The following is a 27,488-nucleotide window of genomic DNA, read 5'->3' as shown; positions in this document are numbered from 1 at the left end:
CAATCGGCCTCACTATATATATGTATGTATGTATATATAACTGAGTGAAGATTTTTATCTTTTCTAATTTTCTTTACGTTTGGCCAGTATTTAGTAAAGTTTTGATTAAACCATTTGAAATCCAATTTTAAAACATTTAGAATATTGCAATAAATTTCTTTCTTTAAATATAGCATTTATTTTTTATTCAAAATCTAAATTAAAATTAAATTTTATTTCAAAATAATTTTATTCGTACTTTTTTTCAAAAACATTTTTAATTTTTAAATCCTTAATATTTTACATTCCTTAATAGTTTGCAGCATTTTTTCACATAACGTTACAGTTTGCATTTTACATTTTTTTACCCATTTTTACAACAGAACACACATTTTATATTACTTAAAAGTTTACAGAATAGTTATTTTTTTAAAATTGATCACAGATATGCTTTACACTCAACCTTACATTAGCCCGGGAATCCTTTAACCGTGGCTGAAGGTACCTAAGAAGCTTCTCCTAGTTTTTGCCTGAAAATGTTTACCTGAAGAAGAAGGACCTGTGTCTTCGGAACTACTAGAGTTTTATTCAAAATGTATGCCAAACTGTTAATTAAGTTTAGAAATACAGATGTATATACAATTTCAGTTGAATGCTCTGCATATACTCATAGGTTTAGACATAGGTATCTGTCAATATATTTAATTTTCTGATTTATGATACTATAAATAGATTTTTTTAAAGTTAATACCACTTTACCTCTTTTACCTCATCCATAAGCTGTTTAACAGTGTATCTCTTATTAAGATTACTCATATTCCGTCTTTCTTCGGGTGCTAAAGAAAACTGCAGGGAAAACACGATAAATTAAAAAACTCATAACACATTAGTTACAAAAGTACAAAATTTCAATTGTTGATTGAAAGAAAGTCCTAGGATTAAATACGCATTCAGATATATTTATGATTCCTAACATTTTTTTTTTCAATCAGAATATATATTATTTAATAAAAGGAGGACATATTTCAATGAGCATCCCTGAGTACTAGAATTAGTCTCCTTTCTCTGTATTAGCTTTCTGTTAAGAAATCAGTTTCCGACCGAAAAGATACACAACAAGAAGCTAGATAACATGAAAGGTCTGCAATAAAATGCGGCCAGCAGCAATTACTACCACTAAGAATATCTGCTAGATTTCGCTTCGATTAAACTGATGTGGGGAAATAACCGAATCCACCAGTCACAATCTTTGCAAAGTTTCGTGGACTCTGAGGTGAGTTACATACATTTTACATTATACTTTAATAACTGAAACAAAGATATATTAATAAATATAAGGTGGGCGATTACAGCCATAATGCTTTTAGTTTAGTTATTTGTTCAAAAAATAAATTTGTAAATATAGTAGAAATCTCTTTCAAAAAAAAAAAAAAAAAAAAAAAAAAGAGGCGAAGGGAAAGAATTTTTTCGTTTATTCATCGTTTAAAAATAAATACAGCAGATCGCATTTAAAAAAGTTTTGCAAAGAACCTAGATAAAAATAATTTTCAAATGACGACCTGTTTCTTCAAAATTACAAGAAATCAAAAAATATATCATCACACTTATGATTTTTCTTATTATTTTAAAATTGAATACATTTATTTTTATTTATGAATCAAATTTAAATATTTTATATTAAGCACGTTAAAATAGTACATTAATACATTACGTATCAGTACGTTCAGTTAAATTAGTACTTTGAAACTTTGCTTTATATAACTCAGTGCATAAGCATAGGACTTTGAGGAAATGTTTTCCTACTGAAAGATCCCAGCAGTGGCCGAATGGTTAGTACTGCTGAATACTGGTAGTTTAACTCAATTTCAAATCTCGACAAACATGAGGCTTTATAGTTGGTTTCCACTTCCCTGTCCCTGCTTTCTCTTGTGCAATACGAATACGAGCCAGTTTTTCCGAAAACGTCCTCTACAAAGGTATTCTTGCCGCTAGGCAGAAAGCTTAACTTAATTTACTGCTAAAACGGTGGTTTTCTTATATACAAATTCAAAGCTATTTATAAATAATGCTATCGTAAAAACAATATTATAGGCTAAATAATTTTTAAGTATTATTTTCATTGTATTTCATCTTAGCATATGTTTCAATTCAGAGTTTTCTAGTAATTCTCAGACTCTCTCTTTGCTGTAGGCTAATCAAAGCGAATGTCATAGTTCTCCGTTTCATGCTTGACTTGGTTATCCTTCGCCTGATAGAAAATATAATCTTCAGTTCCGCCCATAGAAAGTTTTACTGTATACGTGCCCACTGATTCTTGATTTTACGTCAAATAATTTTTACAAAAAACTTACGTTAGAGCCGTTTTAGGGTTATGAAATAAATCTGAAGACTATTTTTACTTACATACAGTAGGTTACCGGAATATGAAGATTTTGAAATTAAAATCTGTATTATGAAATGCAATACCAATGCTTCTTCATTTTATGAAGTAATACGAAATATTTAATATTTAAATTTGGTACCGCGCGTGAAGAAATGTAAATTCTACTTTGTGAAGAGAGTTTAAAAACCGAGGTTCAGAAGGAAAGTTAGAGAGAGTTAGTCTTTTGCCATCACCTCCGTTGCGTGAGCTTGTACTTCCGGAGTTATTGCAGGTTTACGTGGCTTAACCAAAGAATATGTATTGTTAAGAAGGAAAACTCCGCAGCAGCAGGAGTGCCTCCCTCTGAACGAAAAGAAAAACAGTTGCGAATACGTAAAGTATCAGTCGCCCAAAAGCGCCAAAGCGTCGAAGATGATGTCGAGGATCGGCGGTCACGTTTATCAAGAGTTTAAAGCTGGCTGTGTGACTCCATTTTCCATATTGACGGAATATATATGCCTGATATAAAATCAGACATCAAACTGCAATATGGATCAGAGCTAAAGAAAAAGAAGGGCTGGGTCATTCCTTTGAGAAGAACGATGCCGACACGAACCCCTCTTGGGGAGCATACCGGGTGTTATGCGACGTCACTGGGTTCGTCCCGTAGTCGACTGACCAGAGCATCAGTGCGAAAGATTGAATCTTTAATTCTTGGATTCTCTTTCTTTAGCCCTGTTAGTTTCAGACAAAGAGAGAGAAAGAGTTTTTTTTTTTTTTCCCACTTGATTGAAAGTTATAACTGATGATACTGTTAAAGGGATTTTGTATTTAGAAAGTTCTTGTAATGAGAAATCATTGAAAAAATGGTATCGTGTGCCGTTGCTACCTGTAGCAATACGCATCATAATACGAAAGAAACTAGCGTGGTATTTCATAGATTTCCGTACAAAAATATTCAGTTAACGAAAGAATGGTTGCATAGGTGTCGAAGAGCGGATATTGTTAACACAAAGAGTGCTCGAATATGCAGCAATCACTTCACTGAATCTGATTATGAGGATGATATGAAAAATAGGTTGCTAGGATTACCGACAAAAAAGATACTTACGACAAAAAAGTCAACTGCTATTCCAACTGCTTGTATTCCTGACTTGGTTATTTATCAGAATACACCAAGGCAGCAAAGGCACCAAAAAAGAAAAAAATTACAAAGTGCATTTGAAAGAATTCAGAATTTAAGTCCTAAAAAGGCATGTCTGGAACTTCAAAACGATAACAATAATAGCTATGAGGAGCTCACTGAAAATAATATTACTCAGCAATGTTGTAACTGTTCCAACCTCCAGAAAAATGTGAATGATTTAATCACAAAATTATCAGCTCTTGAGAATAAGGTTTCTGTTTTACAGACTGAGAGAAAGCAGCATTTAAAAACTATCTCTCAGCAAAGAAAAAGATTTAAAAGGAATAGAAAACTAATATTAGAAGAAGTTCAGAAACTGAGGAAAGACATTAAAAAAGTGAATCAAGAAAATGAAAAACTAAGAAAAATGAAAACGTATATTCAAAACATATTTACCGAAACTCAAATAAATGCATTAATGAAAAAAAAGCGAATTAAATGGTCTCCAGACGACATTTCAAAAAGCATAGTAATCAGATCGTTATCCGTAAAGTCATACGGAAAGAAAAAAATGGGTATTCCGCTTCCAAGTGCAAGTACACTGAAAAGATGGTGCTCAAGATTCAGTTGCATTCCTGGCATTTTAAATGATGTACTGTTATTGATAAAAAAAAACTTGCCAAAATGCAACTGACGAAGAAAGATTATGCGTATTAAGTTTCGATGAAATTCATATAGATTCAAGACTCTGTTATGATTCAAAATTAGATCAGATATTAGGTCCTTTTAAAAAGACTCAATTTGTATTGGTTCGAGGACTCATTTCGCAATGGAAACAGCCCATTTATTTTGATTTTGATCGTCAAATGAAGGAAAATCTTCTGTCTTCCATTTTGTTTGCACTTGAATCGTCTGGGCTTCGAGTCAAAGCAATTGTATCTGACATGGGAGGTAGTCAGACCCTTTGGAAAGAATTACAAATTTCAACAGATAAATCTTTCTTTTACAGTCCCAATTATGCATTTGACTGGTAATGCTGCAAAAAGTAATTTTTCTTCAATGATTGATGATTTTTTTGACATTATGAATAGTAGTGTACCATTATCCCCTAGCAATAAGCCTTTAAAAGCTGCTTTCGGCCTAGAAAGCTATTATGAAGTACAAAAAGAAAAATTAAATGAGATTAAGCAAATGATTTTTTATCTCAGAGTATGCGGAAAGAAGACAATGCTACCTTTCCAGAAAGGTATTATCATATCGATAAATTCGCTTTTCGGTTTATTTGACGACGTAAAATCTATAAATGTGAAATATATTTTAACATCAAGACTGACTCAAGATGTATTAGAAAGCTTGTTCAGCCAGATTCGGGGTCTAGGGCGTTTTAATGACCATCCATCTCCATCAGACGTAATAATTCGCCTGAAAAAATTGCTATTGGCAAACAAATTGCCGTTAAAGATAAATGCTAATGACTGTGAAGATGTGAAGAAAGTTGAAGCATGTTTGACAAAAGAGCTGTTAGAAACAGCTTTTTCTTCAAATGAAAAGCACAAATGTTTGAGTCTTCCTTATACGAAGATGATTTAGTTAATTACGAAGACATCTATGATGAATGTACGTCACTTCCTTGGGAAACCGAAATTTATGATTCAACGAAAGATATATCTGCATATGAACAAGAATCGTTCGCTTATGTGGCAGGTTATATTGCATATCGTGTGAAAGATAAAGATCCTACTTTGGGGGAAATATCAAAAAAATTCGTAGATATTCCTAACAACTCAAATTGGATATTTTTATTATCCAAAGGAGGATTAACTGTACCATCACCAGTTTGGATGGAAACGATGATGAAAATGGAAAATGTTTTCCGTTCTTTTCATGGCATGTTCTTTTCGAAAAGGTAGAGGTGTAATTCAGAATCTCATTTCTGAACTTAAGAAACGTTTTCCCTCCGTTAATAAGAGTGCAATTCGTTTATTTTGCCGTTTATGAACATTTATAAGGGTTTGGCACTTGAATAGGAATGCAACCCTTGTATCGGCAAGAAAAGCTGACCAGAAAGCAAATAAATGGATGAAGAGTAATAGAGGATTATCGAACCAAACTATATAGGAAAAAAAATCATGTAAGTTGATTCATATTATTCCTACCAAAAATAATAATTTGAATCATTACTTTGTTTATTAGTCACTTAATTTGTGACCTAATTTATGCACGTTTCAGTTAATTATTTGGACTACTATATAAAATATTATACATTATTATATACTAATTTAGACTGCTAAATTTTACTATATAAAATAAACCATGAAATTCTGCATAAACATAAATTAGTATCAGAGCATATACTTTTAAAATGTAAGAATACATGCTATTATTCCAAAATATATAAATACTATTTTTAAATATTTTCATTATTTTTTGAGTAATTGACGTTAAATAATAATACTGATATTGATATTCCATAATAATGCTTTCATAATAGACATTGCAAAAGCTTACAAAATTCTACTACTCATTATCAACACTAATTGAGAAGCAAAAATGGAAGAAGTGAAATTTGTTTCGTTTTAATGTGTTATGAAATCTATTATTAGCATTAACTAATTTTTAATTAGATAGATGTGTAGTGTCTTTAGCATGTTTTCTCAGTTATAAGTTATATTTCTATAACTTATATTTTAACGCAAAAAGAATTCTTCGTAAATGTAGAAATTTACGTATGTTATCGGTGGGTTATTATTTACATATATTTAAAAAGATGATTATGAAAAAGAATTACTACATTTAGGGTACATTCGACCTAAAAAATTAGTTATGTTTACGCATATGTGTAATTAAAAAATAGTTATGTTTATGCATGTTTTACTTACGTTTTACGCACATTAGAGTTTAATTTGGTATGACGTAAATACATTTCTAGTTCATATATAGATGCATGTATATTGCAATTTCATGCTGCCTTTTCATGGTCACTTCAAGGAAAATATTATGATTTAAGTAATTCTACGTCGATTAATTTCGTTCTCAATGAAAGAGATTTGGTCTCTGCTGAGCTGAGACGCTTTTGGGAATTGGAGAGTTTGGGCATTAGAAGTGACGAAACAGATTTTTCCGGTGTCGGAGAAAGGGAAATTCTGAAGGAGTTTAACGAATCAATTCAGTTTATAAATGGAAGGTACTGTGTGAAGTTAACGTGGATAGCACGTATACGGGACAAATTGGAAAGTAATAGGGAGGTCACATTGAAACGTTTTAATAGTTTAGTTCAGAGGTTCAAGAGAGATCTGTCGTTGTATAAGCAATATCGGGAGGTTGTTGATAGTTATCTTAAAGAAGGAATAGTTGAAACATCTTCTGATTTGTTAGGGGATGAATTATCATTTTACTTAACCCACCACGCTGTTATTCGAGAAGACAAAGTCAGCAGCCGTCTGCGAATTGTATTTGATGGTGCAGCTCATGGAGAAGAAGAACTTTCACTAAATGACTGTCTCCCACACTGGTGCTAACTTGTATCCTAATTTATCTATTAAAATTTAGGCAAAATTCTATAGCCTATACATCGGACATACAGAAAGCCTTCCTGCAAATTCAAATCGACCCAGAAGATCGTCGGTATACTAAATTTTTCTGGATTAATGATCTAAGTTCAAGCAAATTTTTTGTGCTGAATTTTATTCGTATTTTGTTTGGACTTAAATCAAGTCCTTACCTACTGACAGCTACACTGAAATTTCATTTTGAAAATTATCGAAATTTGTATCCAGAAACCTGTGAATTGCTACTAAATTCCTTCTGGGTTGACAATTTTGTTGTTGGAGCTGACGAAGTAGAGACATTTCTGAAAACCAGCATCGAAAGCACTGAAATTCTTAAGAATGCTGGAATTATGCTAAGGAAATGGCAGACTAATTCCACCGAACTTCGCAACCTATGGAAGAGAGATGGTATAGAAACTATTGATACCGAAGAAGCCCTCACTGGATATAATACGCCGTCGAAAGTTCTAAGAATGGCCTGGAATAGAGAAAGGACTTGATGTTTTTCAACATAAAAGATTTATAACAGATCCAGTACAAAGCACTTCGTCTTGCAAATACGACCCAATTATTGGATTCATCGGACCTTTCATAGTTCGGCTTAAGCTATTACTTCAAGAGCTGTGTTCAGCTGTCGTGGACTGGGATGATGAATTCCCCTCTTCACTGGACTACGAGTGGTAGTTGTAGTGCAGAGAAGTTGAACATTTGAATAACGTCACAGTTCCTAGATATTATCTTTCTGAATTCAAGTTATGTGATTTTGTTTCATTTGATGTTCATTCTTTTTCAGATGCATCTATGGTGGCATACGGGACAGTGCTATATTTGAGAGCACTCACTAGAGACAATAGAGTTATTACTAGTTTTGTATGCTCTAAGAATAGAGTCGCCCCTCTCAAATCTATCATACTCACACGTTTGGAATTGCTAGCATGTTTATTATCTTTTAGGCTTGTTAAACAAGTAAGTAAATGCTTGAAATTTGATGTAAACTGTTACTTCTGGACTGACTCCAAAATATGTTTTGGGTAAGGGGTAAGGCCTGTAAATGCAAACCCTTTGTGAAGAACAGAGTAGAAGAAATTCAAAATTTGACTGATCCTAACAAATGGTATCATTGTCCTAGGCCTGTAAATACAAACCCTTTGTGAAGAACAGAGTAGAAGAAATTCAAAATTTGACCAATCCTAACAAATGGTATCATTATCCTGGAAAAAAAAATAGCTGCGAATATCCTTTTCAAGGGTATTTCAGCATCGAATTTAGCTAGAGATCCTTTGTAGTGGCATGGATCACCTTGGTTGAGTCAACCTTATGAATTTTGGCCTGATAAGATTAAAATTGATAATCTCCCTGAGGATTTAGAATTGAGAAAGGGATTTGAAACTATAACACAAAATAAATGCGCAGTGGAGAATTCTCAATTTATTTTCGATTTGAATAGCTATAGTAACCTAACTAAGGTACTGAAAATTACGGTATTAATTAAAAGATTCTTTTGTAAACTTAGAAAAGAACAGGTATAAATGGGACCTTACACTGCAGTTGAACTCTTGAAGGCAGAACAGGACTGGATACAGTATGAACAAGGACTTGTGCACTCTTCTGAATTAGAATGCCTTAAATGTGGTACCCAGATTTCTAAGCAATCGTCTCTTTATAAACTAGCCGCATTTTTAGATGAAAACGTTATTTTGCGCGTAAGGAAGTAGGCTTGAGCAAAGCGGTTTTGCCACTGATAAAATCCATCCAGTTATACGTATTACCAAAACAGTCTAAATTCACTAAGTTATTAATTTTAAGGGAACGTAACAAAATTTACCATGGTGGAGTATCTGCGACTCTTGCTAAAATTAGAAATAGGTTTTGGATTCCAAAAGGTAGACAAGTTGTAAAGAAGGTTTTAAAAAATTGTCTCATTTGCAGCAGATATTCTGTAAAATCTGCTAAACAGATAACAGCTCAGTTGCCAAAGGATCGAGTATTGGAAAATCCTCCATTTACTGTATCTGGAGTTGATTTTACAGGTCCAGTCTTTCTTCGTTCCAGAAAGGACACTCAACAAAGATCATGCATAGCATTATTCACGTGTGGAGTTACTAGAGCATTTCATATCGAATTAATTACTGATATGTCGACGAAAAATTTTAAGACGTTTTTTGGCAAGAAAGGGGAATTGTAATGTCATCTTTTCTGATAATGCTAAGAGTTTTAAGATCACAAACAGCATTTTGAAAGGTTTCGGCCAAATTTTGGTTAAAAATTAGTTGCTGGCAGTTTATTGTCCCTCATTCCCCATGGTGGGGTGTGTTCTATGAGAGATTCATGAGATGCATTAAGGACCCTTTAAGGAAAGTCCTTGGAAAGGCTTGTCTTAGCTTCGAAGAAATGACGACCATTCTAGCGAAAATCGAATTGGTATTAAATCGTAGACCCCTTACTTACGTAAGCAATGAATTAAATGAACCCAAATCTCTTACTCCGGTCCATTTGTTTTTTCCAGGTCAAGAGAATGTTAGCTATCCTGTACATTTTGTTGAAATTTTCGGCAGTCAACTTTCTACAAAGGAAACTTTGACTCGTCAAAAATCATATCAGACTAAACTTTTACGTCAAATATGGATGAAATGGAAAGATACTTATTTGATGCAATTGAGAAATGCACATAATTTTGTAAATCCATCACTAGGAAAGGATCTTAAAAGAGCAGATGTAGTTTTGCTTGAGGGGGCCGATAAATCAAAATTTCTCTGGCCACTGGGTATTGTCGAAGAGGTTTTGCTGGGCGTGACAGACACGTACGTTCATGTGTTATTCGAACTAACAAGAGACAATATAAAACACCAATCCAGTTAATTTATCCACTTGAAATAACCTGATATTTCTCCTTTAATACTGTCTTATGCATAATAAATGTCATTAAGTACAGTGTATGCTCATGTAATATTATTTGTATTATGTTAATTATATTTGTGTTATACTTATTAATTTGTATTGTATTTGATCTCTTCTTAATTCTTAGTGTACTTTTAACAGACTTTTAACAGAACTTTTAACAGACTTTTAACTGGTACTTTTAACAGAGTACAGGTGGGGTGTGTTTAATAATTTTGTATTTGCTCTGCGACGCTAACACATCATCTGTGAAAATAGTCTGCGCAGTCGCAAAGTGTTACCATGGTTACCAGATTTTTCTTTACCGTTGTTGTTGTTAAAAGTAAATAGAAAATGGTTGTTCTAAAGATTGAAGTGTTTAATTGCTTTTTCGGACTACATTTTTAGATATGGATAAGTAATGTCATTTCTTCTTTGTTTGGATTATTATATTTCGGGGGCTTGTATGCTTGCAAGTCAGTATCCATCGGGATAGTATCTGATTTTTATGCGAAATGCTGGTTTGCGTTGATACCATTGCTGTATAACATTGATAAACTTATAAGGTATTTCTCCCTCCTTCTTAGCATGCCATCGTGGTGTAATAATCAGCCCATTCGGCGCGTATGCGAGAAGTCCGTGGCTCGAGTCCCGGCGAGGGCATTGCTCATTTTTCATGACTCCTGCTTCAAAAATCTTAATGTCTCTACAAGCTAACTGTTATTTACCTAATTAACTTATACGGATTTTTCTCAAGTGTTCAAATAACGTGACTGTATGCATTCGAAGGGAAACTACTACACTATTAAGATGTGGGAGGAAGCAGGGGTTAAGGGAGAAGTTCTCGTTACACTTGCAAAATATTTCGTCAACTGATGCAGTATACTGGACAGCATGTATTGCTTTCATATGAGCAGCAGAAAGACAGAGTACGTGACAACGCGCAAATCATTTTATTTTCGATTTCTAAATTGATGAGTAAAGACAAAGCTGTAGCATTAATAAGGATATTAAACATAAAGTAGTAAAGACTTTAAATTCTTTAATATGGATTATGAATGATTAAAAGATAGTTATGCGTTTTTCATAATTTTCAACTTTATGGGCATGCGCATGAGACTATATATGTCTTAGTATGTCTGTTGAAAATAAGAAATGACAGGAAACATATGCAGTGACGGATGTGCGTTTTGTGGTTTCCTTAGGACCTTGTATATTATTCTCCAAAAAAATGTGAGCCAATATTTAGTGAAAACGGAAACCTCGTTACTGGTGGGTAGCATCATTTTATATATAGGATCTAATGAATCCAAAATTACATTCTACTTGCGCTAAAAGCTGTAACACAATTTAAATATAAATGATATATCAAAGTACAAAAGAAAGGCTTTATCTTACGGAGAATTACTCAAGTCTTTAAAGAAGAATGTTCTGCAGCACGCATTTTTAACAGCCTAAATATTATTTTAATGTATTAATATATTTCCTGAATGAATTTTCATTGCTGAACATAATCATTGCAGGTAGTAAATAAAATATTTGTCTATTTTTATCGTTATCACTGCCAAATGTAATTATTTAAATTTTGAGTGAATGGCTAATTTGAATCCGAATCCATCATTTTACATGTACTCACAGTTTCATTATTTGATGAATATTGGAAGAATATATACTCCGTACATGAAGAAACTTTAGTTAAACATCTGTAGAATTCCTACTGATATGAAGCAGTTTTAAGATCTCCACATACTATATGGAATAAATAAAAAATTTTATTTTTATAAAAATTATATTAAATAGATTGATCATGTGACATACAATAAATATGTAAATAGAACACACTAACCGACTTGAAAAATAAGTTGATGAAGAGTAATAGAAAGAATTTTCGTACTTACATTGACGAGCATACCTTCAAAGCGAAAAACCTTTTCCATTTCTGCCTGAATGGTAACATCTTTCCCAGACCAGGAACCATAAATATTCAGTGCCAATTTACGAGCGGCATTGTGCATATCAAGAAGGTAAGGTATAAATACCAAGCCATACAAGTTAGTTAAATATAAATCTTCTTTATTCAACAAAGTTTTTCGGTCTGTTCCAAATGATGGTTGATCCAACTTGAGAAATAATGAAAACAAAATGATTCAGTTTAAAGAAAATAATTTCAGAACCATTTGTCTTTATTAGAAATATGAAATTAACTATTTAAAATTAAACGTCTTCATATGATCCCTTTATTGGGTTACTCAGGAAAAGCAAATTATATGAATCTTTGAGAAAATAATTAGGGCAATCAACTTTTAGTTTATTAACAAACATGGAAAACAAAATACCTCAGAAAATTGAAATATATTAAAATATATCTTCAGAAAATCACCAGATATAACAGCTAACATTAACTATATTAAAAATCAAGTGTCATAATAAGACTACTAAAACATTAATAATTGTTTTCCATTAATATATTTAATACGGAATTTTTAAAAGTAATGCTTATCAATAAAAAGAGGAAAAATTAACGCACTGTCAATTTAGATAAGTAGTCATCAAATCAATATTAATTCATTTTATATTACAGGTACTTAATTACGTTAACAATTATTAGGGGACGTTACTCCAGTTTTTATTCAGAATAATTTGTCGAAGTCTGGAACCCATTTAAAATTTAATGAGCGCTTTTTAATCTATATTTAACAGCTAAAATGTTATTTAATATCTTTATTTTCATGCAGTTTTTCTATTTTTGACTTTATCAAAATGATGTGATTAAAAATACACTGAATGTTAGCATTTTAACGAAATTTTAGATACACATTAAAATAGTAAATTGAAAGCATTTTCATCAATGGAATTATTACATTCCCTTATTTAACACCACATTTAACAGTAGCATGAATATTATTGCATTTTATTAAATGTAAGCGTTCTCACTGGGATTCACTTTCAGTAAATAATGTAGAAAAATGTAGGAAAGCTTTCCAAATTCTCAATCATTTCTTGCAGAAAAAACTTTTTTCTCTTAAATCTTGCACAGTTTCTTTTGCATAGCTTTTGCTCTTTCTTTTGCATAGCAATTCATTTTCAACTTTAGCTCTTCCTTTCGCATAGCAATTCATTTTCAACTGGATAACCTAAACAAGGATATAGATTCAACTGATCATGAAACACTACAAAGAAGATAATAATTTTTGTAGAAGGAATAAGAAGATTGCCACTACGATTTTTTAGAAGTAATATCGTGCCAGACAATAATTTTGTTGGAGATCATTTTTCTGCTTGAAATCTGAGATTCATGATTTTCTCTTTACGAGAAATCGATTGCAAAAACAATATAATAACGGCTATAAATCATTATAATTAGGGTCAGTCCCAGTCACCCTAAGTCAAAGATCTTACCGCCTATCGAATAATTAGATCTTTTCGAATTCTAATTCATCTAGGTCATATTAAGTAAATAATTAAGTAAAAAATAAGTAAATAAAGAGTTCAGAAAATGCAAGAAAAGTTATAATAAATTTTAGAGAATCTTAAGACATGAGTTATTAAATTACGTTCAAAGATTTTAAATATATATATATATATATATATACACTTTTATAGTTAAGAACGAGAAGTAAAGGAAGCATAGGCGTTCAAGTTATTCGAAGATACGTAGCAGAAGATGCCAGAAGCATCTGATCGAGCTGATGATGTAATCTGAAAACATGGCCATCATGACGCAATACAAGGAATAAAGTGAAAGGTATAAGCGAATTTATGGTGGGTTATAATTAAGAACTAGATACGTAAGATAATTAACAATAGAGGAGACATAAAATGCGAGAAAAACAAACATAATTATAATACAAGTTTAGGATATAGTATTTATATGTATCTCCTTCAATCAGTTTGATCATTCAAAATATCCATGGGGTTTTAATGTAGTTAGGGTCATTAAAATCGTTATTATATACAGCACTAGCAAAATTATCAATTGTTTCTTTATTTTCATAGAATTTTACAGCCACACGGCAAATAGTGAGACCTGAGCTATTCAATTTGCAGCTCCTCATGAATCCTGTTGTTTCTCACATACCAAGGTGAGTTTTCTATCTGTCTTAACACACAATGTCGAGCTGTTTGTAATCTTTCACGATTCGAGCGACATTAATACGTCCAAACTGGGCAGGCATAACATAACATGGACTCGAAACTTTTGGATAAGAGATGTAATTTGTGGGGGCTAATATACTAGTCTATAGAGTAATATCTGATAGAGGAAGAACTACAAAAATACACTAGAATACTAATAGAATAGTATTTGAAAACACTAGACGAAGCTACTATTAGAATAAATTCTCAGCTCATTCCGATGCTGCAACCATGAGAGGTCGATGGGATAAGACTACTAAGTACTAAAAGTCTGACTTGATTTTGTATGCTGATGATTCCACTAGCTGCATTTTTTTTCTGACGTATAACATGTGTAAAAAGTCAGTGCTTCTTCGAAACTCCTCGTATTCGGGAGGTCTGGAGTTCAAATTCCGGCAAGGGCATTGTGGATTTCTTCAGTTTCCTGACATCGAAAAACTTCTAACCACTCTATAGAATAATTACAAATTAAAATAATTTTGGGGGTAGAGAACATGCAGAACTCAGTACCAAGACTATCTTCCACGGTAACAATATCAGCTGTTAGGGATGGAGAGGAACAGACTTTCATTTATAGCATAGTATATTGCAATCTTAAAATATTTCACTCTGCGAGTCGGCAGGAAAAAAGTTAAAGCCTGCAAAAATAAAGTAGTGTATCACTGTATTTCACGTGTCGTTTAAATATTCTACCATAATTTACAACTTAGCTTAGGAAGACTTTAAATCAAATTAAAAAGAACTATACGTCAACAGAAATGGTTTAACACAGTATCTTGCAGTCTATGTTCAACTTTATCGAACTAAGGCTCTAACAAGTGGCCGAGCAATGAAATTCTACTGAATACTAGTATTAACCCTAGGTTCGAACCCAGTTGAACAGGCTGGTTGTATGGTTGGTTTCGTGGTTTCCCTATGTGTACAGTAAATATGAAGCAGTTTCCGTTATAAGCCTCTACAAAGACATCCTTCCTCTTCGGCAGATAGCCCTCGTGTGCTTTGCCATATTCAAATAAACAAGCCAAACAAACGAACCTTCTACAGCGCAAACTATCTAAAGATTTATTAGTAACAGCATCAGAATTCAGAGATAAAAATAATGGAGTAAATATCCTATTTTGTTCCTAAACACATTTCTACTAAATTATTTCAGTTTCATTATTTTTGTATATATTAAACTTATATATATTTACCTCTAAGATGTGAGCCGAGTTGTTCCAAGGATCTTCAATTACAGATAGCCCCATAAGGATGTTGTGATTAAAGCCCATTTGTCTGATCTTACTGATTGTATTAATCCAATCGAAGGTGGTTTCATTCCATATTTCATTTTGGAGCACTGGCCAACCACCGAGATACTCCAGAACCTTCAACAGAGGCTCGCTGCTCAACTTTTCAATGGTTTCTGTTAAAGGAAATATGTTAAACAAGAACATACAGAATGTTAAATAAGAACATATCGGAAGAAAAGATTTCATCATTTTATAAAATGATTGAACTTCTATTAGTTGAAAATATTTTCCATGTATATGCATTGTTTTTCTTTCCCTATGCAGGACAAATTACGGTGATTTAATAAATTGTAGACATTAGGCTATTTCGAAGGATAAGAGATGAAAAATGAGCAACGCCTTCGCCAGGAATCAAACCACGGACCTCTGGAATACGCGCCCAGTGTGCTGACCACAACACCACGAAGGCACGCTAAGAAGGCGGAAGAAATACCTTACGTACTCCCCTTTTAAAGGGCGACTGGGATTTTTAGTGTACCAAATCGCCAAATTTTTAATGTATCCAATCGGGGAGAATCATCATCCACCACCCTTTTTAGTTCGGGCGCCACTATAGAGATATTAGGTAACTTAGAAGGATAAGAGATGAAAAATCAGCAATGCCTTCGCCGGGAATCGAACCAAAGACCTTTTCGAATACACGCCCAGTGTGTCTGCACGCTACACCACGAAGGCACGCTAAGAAGGCGGGAGAAATACTTATAAAATGAAAAATATATTTTAGAGTTTTAGAAAGAGAACATTATCAATAAAAATTTTAGTTATAGAGAGTTATAAATTTGTCTTTATTATCAATTGTTTTAATAAAGTATTCCTGGAACTGTAACAAACGATTTATGTTCTTAAATATGATATTTTAACTGCATAAACTTCTCTGGGTAATTTCATGCGCGAAATTCATATCAGTAAAAAAATAGGAAGGTGGGAAACAAGCATAGAATTGCTAACGCTACCCATATGTGGTCGCAGGGCACAGGAATCGGATTCCTGGGCCGAGGCCCTATCCCTGAATAACACTTAAACTGTCCATATCAGTTAAGTAGCATCTGCTGTAGAGCATAGCAATATTCTGTAGGTACCAAACGATAGCAATAATGTTTGTAGATCGAAAGCAATATTGATTTTCGATGAAATTCAAGAGGTCAATGGTGAAGCTAAAGTTCAGCTACGATGCACAGAGTTTGGAGACAATGCGATCATATGCTTTTTCGTAATGTTAGAGGGACAAGCGTTTTTTTTTTTTTTTTTTTTTTTTTTTTTTTTTTTTTTTTTACCATGTTTCTGTATATTTCTTTCCTGAAGTTAGCAAAAATTCGTTGAGCTGTTCAAGCCTGGCATAAGAAATAGATTTATTTGTATGCTGTTATTTCGGCGAAAGTCGGGTAGGGGTCACGTACATATGCAATAATAATTATTTTCTTTATATGTATAATAAAAAGAAATATATATATAATGCAAAATAAATTTAAGTAAATAATACATTTGAAATCCATTCCACACTGGTGAAATAAATTAAGAGAATTTGCATATTTGATCTACAATCTCTAGAACTACTGGACAGATTTTAATAAATTTGGTGTGAACATAGGTTGATATAATACAAACAAAATAAACATTCAGCAGTTATAATAGACACACATGTTCGTGTGTAACACTCATGGGATAATATTTGGTGGCTACAATTTGAAAAGTGAATTGACGCAAAGTGTCATTTTGAAATTTATAGCCCTTCTTGGCTAACGCCCTTAGGATAAAATTTTTTTGCCATTTGCAAAACTTATTGGCTATTTGAATTAAATATGCACATATAAAAATATTACATAAAATATTGGTTATTATTTTGGTTATCAAAATTTAAGTTATAATACTTTATTTCTAAAATTTAGTGCAAAATTTGGATCTGTTTAATAGAAATCAATTTTCTCATGTCTGGTCTTATTTCACTTAGTTTTAAGCGTAAACCACATTTAATTTTGTTCTGTATTTAGTTTTTAAATATATGTTTAACGTGGAAGAAAATCCTTGTTCACACATATAGGTTGTGCAAAAAAAGCAATAAAAATTTAATAGCTTTATTTGAAATGCTTCTAAACTCTTTCGTACGGTTAAGCCAAACATTAACAAGTGTTATAAGGGGGTCTTTTTGGATAGGGTCATAGAAGAGTCCTTTATAGTGTAATAATTATTTATTAACAGATTTAAGTTATACACGAACATTACATTTAACTTTAAGAAAATGACAGAGCAAGAGTCTGATACAACATATCAGGTTATCAGGTTCAATGTTTCTTCTAACCTTCTTCGGAAACATACAATGACCTGACTAGAACAGAGAGCTTACTAAAGCTATGTTCACTAATTGTAGTAAGTAGACAGGATACAGACGAAGGGTATACAAAACCCTTTATTTTTTCTTTATATACAGTGACTTCCGTACTTCGGAATACAATGACCCTCCACTCGGGGTCTAACTTAAAAGATATCAAAATAAAACTAAACTCTAATTTAACTTTAGAATAAGATTGGCCTTATAATAACAGGAAGCGTATGTAGCACAGAGACTGTGAACACTACAATACGTTTAATTTATCAGGAGGATTAAAACCTCTGGCCTGGAAGGCAAAGTAGCAACTGCGTAACTTCTAAGGTAAGCGGCCTGCTTCGAACTCACGGCTTCCTCTCTTCTGCTTGGCAAAAAGACCACACTTAAATACTTGGCGTTCGCCAGACAACTTTGCATAAACTCCTTCACGCTTATAATTCTGGCCGGAAGTAGAAAATAAGAAGTGATAGTAAAGATTTAAAATAAAATAAACGTTAGTAAAACTTAAGATCCTTACAAGGTTAAGTACTTAGCACTAACTGAGGTCCTTCTCTGGCTACTCTCCAGAGGGCACCCTTGTTGTTACAGTTAGTCCAACAGTTTACGTTAGCAGCAGAGTTTATATTAAAGGATTGGTTACAGTGTGTTATTTTTGAAATTTTCAATTAGAGTTCTATCATAAGAAATTTCTATCAATTATTCTTTTTCTTCAACACACAAAATTTCAGGTATATTTGAACAAAATGGATTTCTAATCCAGATTTCTTTTTCATAATCTTTGGGAAAATACATGCTGAAACTATTTTTCAATGAAAAACAATAATTTTTAATGTCGAATGCTAATTCTTCTTCTATTTTCAAATTATTTTCAGTTAGAAAACTTTCTAAAAGTAGCAAAAAGCTTCAAATATTATCATCCAATTCTTTGATTATTAGCTTGAGGTTTTTTTTTTCATTGCCTTTACTTTATCTCTAACGGTAAACAAATTAACATTTTGTCCTTGTAATCCTAAATTTAATTCATTTAACTTTCCAAAAATTTCAGCTAAATGTGCTAAAAGCGCCAACATTAATTCACTAAATAAACATTTTTGCAATTCAAATTTTGAATCACAGAGGAAAATTTGATTTTCTGTTCGAAGTTCATAAAAACAATTTAAAACTGTGCCTCTGAATAACCACCTTACTTCGGAATATAACAAAAACGTTTTATGTTCACTGCCCATCTCTTGGCATAAAATCGTAAATATTCTTGAATTTAAAACTCGGTTTTTAATAAAATTAACAACTTTCACAGCTTAATTTAAAACGATTTTCAGATTTTTCGGGGATTGCTTTGGCTACTAAAGCTTCACGATATATGGAGCAGTAAGTAAATTTAGTTTCAGGTGCGACATTTTTTATTTGAGAAATCACTTCGGAATGTTTTTCTGTTAAAGCCCGAGCCCTATACTCCACACGGCAATGCACTTATTACAAGGAATATCATTCTCAGACATAAAATTGTCAATTACTTCGAAATTTTCACTTGCAGTTGTTCTGTCATGAAAAGATTTACAAAATAAATACTCTTCAGCAATTCGTTTATCTTCTTCGAAATGTATATAAACTAATAATTGAACAAAGTTCGTTATATCAGTACTTTCCTCCAACTGCAGTGCGAAATACTCACTGCGTTTTATTTTTTTAATATGTGATCTTTTATAGAATTTGCCATTTCATGAATTCGTTGACTTACTGTATCATTTGATAACGGAATATTATTAATTCATTAGCTGCTTTTGCGTTGAATAATGTTAAAACGATATCGTTACCTGTTGGTAATGTTAGGTGTTCTCCAATAGCGTCAGCCTAGCCAGTTTTAGCAATTCTTAGGCTTACTAGGTAACTAGCTTCCAAAGATTTTTCACTTGAAGTATGAAAACCTTCATTACTTGTCTACTATTTTTGAACTCTGAAGCTCTGAACTTCTCCTAAAATATTCTTCAGATTTATCCTTTAAACTGGCATGCTTAGATTCAAGATGGCTTTTAAGAAACGATGGTTTTACAATTTGGTTGGATAATAGTTCACCGAAAATAACACATTAAGGTTGAGGGCTCATTTCATTGCCATTCTCAGTGAACTCAAATGATAAATAACTTTCATCATATTTTCTATAAACATTTTTTTTTTTTCAATATGTGGTAGTAGATTGTCCTGGATCCATCACCTGTTAATCGTCACTTTTCCGCTTAGTTAATTCTAGCCATTTTTACATTTTGAAAAATCTACGTTTGGTTTATTATTTTTTCACAAATATTTAAATGCACAGTATATTACGAGTTCTTCAAATACAAACGACAATATTCTCAAATCGCGTAGAAAAGTAAGGAATACAAAGCAACAAGAGACAAAATACCAGCTGTTAGACAGCAAATCGATGTAAGAAGTGATTCTCATTGAAAATAAAGCAATAAGAGCCTGGGAATGGCATGATATTGACATGATAATAAATCGATAAACTCATAAAAGAATTAATGAGATACTATTATATTTTTATAAGAAATTATTTTTATTTCCTATTAAATGCAGCATCCATTTCTATCACTCATTTTAAAAACATCATTTATGGCAAATTTTGTTATGTCTACGGCTAAAAGAATATTTGTGAAACGTACAACATGGAAACGCCATGCAGACAGATCGTTCGCCTCTTGCTAAAGTCTATAAGCGGCTACTGACCTTGAACAAAGATCAGATCGCATAAATTTACGAGTGTTAGAGAAAAAATCAGGATGTTAGGGTTTTAATTTTTGAATTTAATAGTTAAAAATACTTTGCTTCTCTGCGTACCACTTATTTTTCTCTTGCGTATCACCAGTGGTATGCGTACTACCGGTTGAGAACCCCTAATCAAGATTGTTATGCGTCATATTGTGTATAGGAAGACAATTCAAATTTTATTTGTAAAATAAAATAAATAGCTAACGAAAATTTTGAATCTTTTGAAAAAGCGAATATTGTAGGAAGTATTTTATTTACAGTTTTATTTAGTTTTAAAGCCTTCTACGAATATTAAAACTAAACGATTTTGATTTTTTGTATCACTTCTCTTTTGTGCAAGTAAATGATAAAAGCATAAATCTAAAACTGTACTTACGGGTGTCCATGCAAGAATCATATATTAGTTTTACTTTGCGAAAATCATCGGGTTCATTTTCCCATAAGTCTTTATCTAAGAAATCTAAAAATAAAGGTATGCAGTGTTATTAAATTACTGAAATTGTATTTTGTTGTGTGGTAATTAATTTTATTCACAATTTCTAGCAAATTTTTAGTTTTAATAAATTATTTTAGATTTAAATTGCTTAATCGGTTAAATTTCTAAATTCTAAGGTCTTAACATTTAATATACTATTGTGTGCGTACGGGTTCGTTATGAAATGAATGCACAAGTCCGATGAAAAATGAACAAAAATTTATTATTATCACAACAAGAGTGCTTAAATTTTCTCAAATTATCATGCAGTATTACAATATCTCACAGTAGTTATCTTTTAACTACTCAAATGTGCAATAGAACTTAATTCCAAACAGCTAAAGAAAGCTAATCCGCGAATTCGCTACAATCAACAAGAGCAGTTTTCTAAACAACAACAAACGATGTTTTCCTCCTTTTATAAGATTTTAAAATCACGCGCTAGAATTTTCTAGTAATTTCTCGAAATCAAAAAGACATATTTATTTATTTAATGCACGCACTCTTGTATTTTTAATTTTCCGGCTTAGCTTTCTTCTTTTAATATTCGTCACGCGCTGCACTGCGCGAGAAATAAAACCATTTAATTTATAATTGAACTAGCATTAGCTTTTTAAATACCAAATTCGTAACACTGCCCCCTTCCCAAGGACTGCACGTCCGGGCAGTACAATCCCTGGACAGGAAGTCAAACTTATAACTGAGGCATAAATGCAACTGAGGTATAAACATTACATTACAATATCAAACAACATGAACAATAAATGCAATAACTAACTTAAAAAAATCAAATGCTATCAAATACTAAATACAAAACAAATGCTAAATACAAATCAAATACTAAATGCAAATCAAATACTAAATACAAATCAAATCAAATACACATTTAAAAACAAAAAGGACCATGGTCTTATACTATTTACAATTATTTACATTACGTACTATGGCCATAGTAATGAGCTAACCTGTCGTAATGAACGACTTTAGGTTTAGAGTTCGAAGACTTACGGATCCGAACCACGACGTCATTCAACCTGTTTAGGACCGTGTACGGGCCATCCCAAGGTGACTGTAATTTCGGACAAAGTCTTTTCCGTCGAGTCGGATTCCACAACCACACCTTGTCTCCTTCGTGGAATTGATGTCCAGTAGCTCTTGTGTTGTATCTGGTTATCATTTTCTCCGTCGCCACTCGCTTTCGTACGGAACGGTGCATCACTTCAAAACGGGCCTTGACATCTTGGATGTGTTCCTCAGGCGATGAAGGCGCATCCGAACGGCGATGAAACAGGCGGTCACAAGGCAGACGAAGGTCTCGACCGAAGAGCATATGGGATGGAGAATAGCTGGTAGTCAGGTGTTTCTTTTCGACCCTAGCCTGATTTCGGCAGCTTTTTGAATAGGGTCTTTCACATGAGACGTCGGCGTTTCCAGGCGATGATTCCTTTTGAAGATGGATCGTCATGTCTGCAGATGCTGAGAACAGCTTATTGTTTTTGAAGTCTAAGGAAAAATTGTATTTCTTTAAGAAATCCAATCCGAGTATGCATGGATCTGTGATATCTGCCATATAAGCCGTGTGATGGTAGGCGGCACTTCCAAACGTGATGCTTACGTTTAACTTTTCAGTTATGTCGATCTTATCACCAGACGCAGTCTGAAGGGTAACACAGGATGGCGTCCAAATAAGTTTATCTTTAAACTGTTCAGCTAAATCGTTCCTAATGATGGTAACATTAGCTCCTGTGTCAATGATCATATCGCAAGGAACTCCATCGATATTCCCATTAATGGACAGTCCGTTACTGTTGCCACTCACTGTATAAATTTTAAGCGCTTTAAAACAAGGTTTTTCATTATCTGGCAACCTCCGTTCCTCGATATGGTCACTAATTTGTTTACTGCGTCGGTGCTGGGAAATGGTCTTATTTTCCGTACCTCGGGGTGTTCTGCAGTTTCTTCGTATGTGGCCTTCAACTCCGCAGTTCCAGCACTTTAGATCTACTTTCTTTTCACTTCTGTTCCGTCTCAAGCCACTGACTTCTCTGGTAAAATCATCTGCTTTATATTCCGTACCCTGGAGTGTTCTGCGATTCCGTCTTAGGTGACCTTCACTACCACATTTCCAACACCTTAGAGCCACTTTCTTCTCGCTCCTACTCCGTATCAAAGCGTCGACTTGTCTTGCTAAATCATCTAAACGAGCCATCAGTTGATCCACTGGCTCATGGACTCGCACAGCTCTAACTGGGTAGCGATCTCTAAGAGTTGCTTGCTGGGCTGCCTCCAATTTCACGGCGTACAACAGAGCACTTTTTAGATCTTTAACATCCGTCATTCGCAGTGCTTTCTGTATTTCAGGGTCCCGGATGCCATTGATGAAATATTGCAGGAACAGTATTTCCCTTGTTTCTGTTGGGCACTCCGAAAAGGCGTGATGTGACAGCCTTTCAACATCCGTGGCGAGCTCCTGAAGTGTTTCGGTGAGCTTCTGTTGACGGGACTTTAATTGGAGCCTGCTGTAGTCTTTTAAACATTTCTCACCGAAGCGCAGCTCCAAAACGCCGAATAGAGCTTCGAAATCTAGCCTTTGATTTTCGGGAAACGTCTGCAGGACATCCGCTGCGTCTGCTCTCAGAGAAGCGGCGAGATGACAGGCCTTAGCTTGGGAATCCCATCCATACGCATCCGCAACGATAGAAAACTGGGTCTTATACACTTGCCAGGATGTCTTCCCATCATACGTGGATAGCTTCAGAGATGGACGAGCAGGCATCGGTAAGAATTTAAAATCATCACTCCCGCTCCCTGCCGACGCTACGAATTTCTTTAAAGTATCCATTTCTTTGGCAACTGCAGAAACTCTCTCATCAATTTGTTGTTCGATTTGTTGTTTAACGGAACAAACTCTTCCTTCTATTTCTTCTTTGACTGAATCAACTCTGTAACATATTTGTTATTCCACGGCCGAAACTCTGTCTTCTATTTGCGCTTTCACAGAAGAAACGTTTTCTTCAATTTGTCCAACTTTAATTTCAACCGCGTCTATTCTGCCTTCCATAGCCTAAAATTTATTTTCTATTACGCAGGTAATTTCTCTTTTCATTTCGTCCTGACCTGCTTTCATCTCGTCTTTAAGGGATTTTATCTCTTCCTTAACGGATTCCTGGCCCAATTTCATTTCTTCCTTAACGGATATTTGAACAGCATCCATTTTCTCTTTAATTTCTTCTTTAAAAGATGTTTGGCCAGCTTCCATCTTTTCTTGTACAGCTTTTGTATCTTCCTTAACGGAGTTGACGGCTCCTTCCATCTTTTCTTGGAAAGCAGCAAATGCAGTCATCATTTGCCTGAAATATTCTTCCATCGCTCTTGTTATTGGCATTCAATATCCCACCGCTGCCACCAAAAATTGTTGTGTGCGTTCGGGTTCGTTATGAAATGAATGCACAAGTCTGATGAAAAAGGAACAAAAATTTATTATTATCACAACAAGAATGTTTAAATTTTCTCAAATTATCATGCAGTATTACAATATCTCACAGTAGTTATCTTCTAACCACTCAAATGTCCAATAGAACTTAGTTCCAAACAGCTAAAGAAAGCTAATCCGCGAATTCGCTACAATCAACAAGAGCAGTTTTCTAAACAACAAACTAAGCAACTCCTACAAACTGAGATGTTTTCCTCCTTTTATAAGATTTTAAAATCAGGCGCTAATATTTTCTAGTACTTTCTCGAAATCAAAAGGACATATTTATTTATTTAATGCACGCTGTTTTGTATTAGCTGAGAAATACTTGGCGCCAGAGCGGAATGTTTGGGTAATGGCGCATGCACCGCCGGAATTGGCGTTGAAATGTATTTTGTGAGAAACTTGATTTATGGTACATTCGAAGTTGCGATTCATATGTTACGCTGTAAGGTGGAACCTAGCGCCTGAGTGTCGCTATGGAAAATAAATGTATTTAAACTGTGGAATGTGTGTGGAGTTATTTTATTACGATATACAGCTATCGACGGGAAATAGAATTAAGTCATTACAAGTTTTGTGGCCGATCAGAGCCGGAAGAGCTAATAAAGTTTATGAGAGTGCGCATTTACTTTCGGTTTGTGAAATGAAGAATTATATAGGATACTTCAAGATTGAAGTTCTGTAGAAACAAAAGGGTAAGTACCCTCCTCCTTTTTGAAGCTCATTGTACCATTTTGAAGCTCTTTATTTGTTTATTGACTTTTGCTAATTAAAATGTCACTAAAGGAGATATTAGCGAAAAAACGTACGTTAAAAACACAGTTAACAAAATTAAAACAAAAGGTTGCGGACGAAAATGTCCAAGGAAGTGACTTAAAAGTACTAAAGAATAAATTTAAAGTGTTTGAGACAGAAATAAATTCTAATTTCGATTCTTTGTTCGGGATATGTACGGAAGAAAGTATTGATGCTTATGTAAAAGAGAAAGAAGAGATTGACGATATTCTCTTAGATGTAGAAGTCGAATTAAATCTTAAATTAGCTAAACTTTCCAAAGAAATTAAATCGGGGCTTTCGGTTTGCACGAATACTGAGAACAATGTTAAATTACCGAAAATTAATTTCACAACGTTTTCGGGTAACTTACATGAGTGGCTTTCATTTAAAGATATCTTTTTAGCCAGTGTTGATTCAAATCCTAATTTAACAGATGCAGTCAAATTACAGTACTTAAAATCTGCGCTAAGAGGAGATGCTTATCGTATTGTGCAGTCAATATCCATAGTTGACTCTAATTATAAATTAGCCTTTTCATTACTAGAAGAAAGGTTGTCTAATCACCGTGAACAAGTGTATGCTCATCTGAGACGATTTATGAATATGCATCCTATGCAAAATGAGTCTCCGTCAGCAATATTAAACTTAATTGACATTACAAATGAATGCGTGAGATCACTAGAAGTTTTAAATCAGAGTGTTAACGGTTTTTCTTCCAATGTGTTTGCATACATTTTAGGGCAAAAATTAGATCCTAACACCAAAATATGGTGGGAAAGAAAATTAGAGAAAGATAATTTGCCTAATTTAACAGATCTTATAGAATTTCTTAAAGATCATGCAAGAACTCTCAACGCTTCAAATACTGTGACTAACACAAAAAAAGTTCCACATAGAGTTACCGCTGTTGTTTCTAATGCAAATGAAAAAGATATGCAGAATTCGTGTAGGTTATGTAATTTGAGCAATCACAAGCTTTTTAATTGTCCTAAATTTCAGAAATTAAGTGTAAAAGAAAGGGTAGAATTTGTTAAAAAACAGAATTTATGTTTTTGTTGTTTTAATCTGCACAGTGTAAGAAATTGCCGTTCTAATTACTTGCACAAGAAGTGTAAGAAAAAACATAACTTTCTCTTGTGTTATCAAAACGAAAATAATTCCGTTGGAACCACAGTAGAAAGAGCAGACACTTTAGATCAGGAGTTGGGTGATCCAAACAGCAATGCGTTAAATGTACACGCACCTGCATTTGAAGCTAAAGCTCAAAACGAAACCTTTATAGCCGCTACGGGTACTAACAGTGGGAAAAACGTGATTTTATCTACTGCCTTTGTATTCATTGAGACTAACGATGGAACTTTAATTAAGGTGAAAGCGTTATGTGATAGTGGAAGTGTTTCTTGTTTTTGTACCACTGAATTAGCGGATATACTTAATTTAAAAAGGGAAAAGACAAATATTTCGGTTTGCAGTATATCAGGTATTTCAACTACGATAAAAAGAAAAGCAGTTGCCCTCATCTGTAATCAGGATCAAACGTATAAAAGGAAACTAGAGGTTTTGGTAATTCCAAAAATAGCAGGTTTAACTCCCGCAAAGTTTATCGATGTTAGTAACCTTGTGATTCCTGAGAAGGTGAATTTAGCGGATCCGGAATTTTATAAACCAGAGAAAGTAAACCTGTTGCTCGGCGCAGAAGTTTTTTATGACATGTTACGAGCTGGTAAAATCTATGTTCCTAACACAGGCTTGATATTACAAAATAGTGTGTTTGGATATATAGTTAGTGGAAATGTAAATGGTTCACGGAGAAATAATTTATCGCATTGTGGGTTAATAAATGATAATTCAGAGAGTGAACTGAAAATGTTTTTCGAACTAGAATCATTAGGCATTAAAGATGATCCTTATTGTCATGAGGAAGACAAAGCATTGGAAATATTTAATAAGACAGTTTGTTTTAAAGCTGGTCGCTACGAGGTTACTTTACCTTGGAAAAGGGACTGGAGGGAATTAGCTGATAATTACCGAGTAGCGGAAAATAGATTAAAAACTCTTGCAAAGCGAATGAATTATGACAAAACGCTGTTTTTTACATATAGTGAAATATTAGATGATTATCTCAAGCAAGGTATCATTGAAAGAGTGTCAGATGGAAATATGCCTATCGGTAAACCAGTATTTTACTTACCACACCAACCGGTATTTAGAGAAACCAGTGCTTCAACGAAGACTAGAATAGTGTTTGATGGCAGCTCACATGAGTTCGGGCAGCTATCACTGAACGATTGTCTATGGACAGGGACAAATTTAAATCCTAATATGTTCCATCTGCTAATTAATTTCCGATTAAA

General features: G+C 33.5%; 1 protein-coding gene across 2 annotated transcripts in view; it reads right to left on the bottom strand.

The window, feature by feature from the left end:
* The window catches only part of LOC118196519 (neprilysin-2-like), a 218,974-nt gene that overhangs the window by 117,807 nt on the left and 73,679 nt on the right, over window positions 1-27,488 (bottom strand). For both annotated transcript variants that reach the window (XM_085816761.1, XM_085816771.1), the window contains exons 5-8: window positions 20,784-20,867; window positions 15,220-15,431; window positions 11,791-12,012; window positions 739-825 (exon numbers count right to left, since the gene is read on the bottom strand). In XM_085816761.1, coding sequence (XP_085672887.1) covers window positions 739-825; window positions 11,791-12,012; window positions 15,220-15,431; window positions 20,784-20,867 — 605 coding nt within the window. The remainder of the gene's footprint in view (window positions 1-738; window positions 826-11,790; window positions 12,013-15,219; window positions 15,432-20,783; window positions 20,868-27,488) is intronic.

This window comes from Stegodyphus dumicola, chromosome 1 (assembly GCF_044657685.1).
Source record: "Stegodyphus dumicola isolate Sdum_Otavi_A_Nest chromosome 1, ASM4465768v1".
Taxonomy (NCBI): domain Eukaryota; kingdom Metazoa; phylum Arthropoda; class Arachnida; order Araneae; family Eresidae; genus Stegodyphus; species Stegodyphus dumicola.
This window is presented reverse-complemented; position numbering and strand designations above follow the sequence as displayed.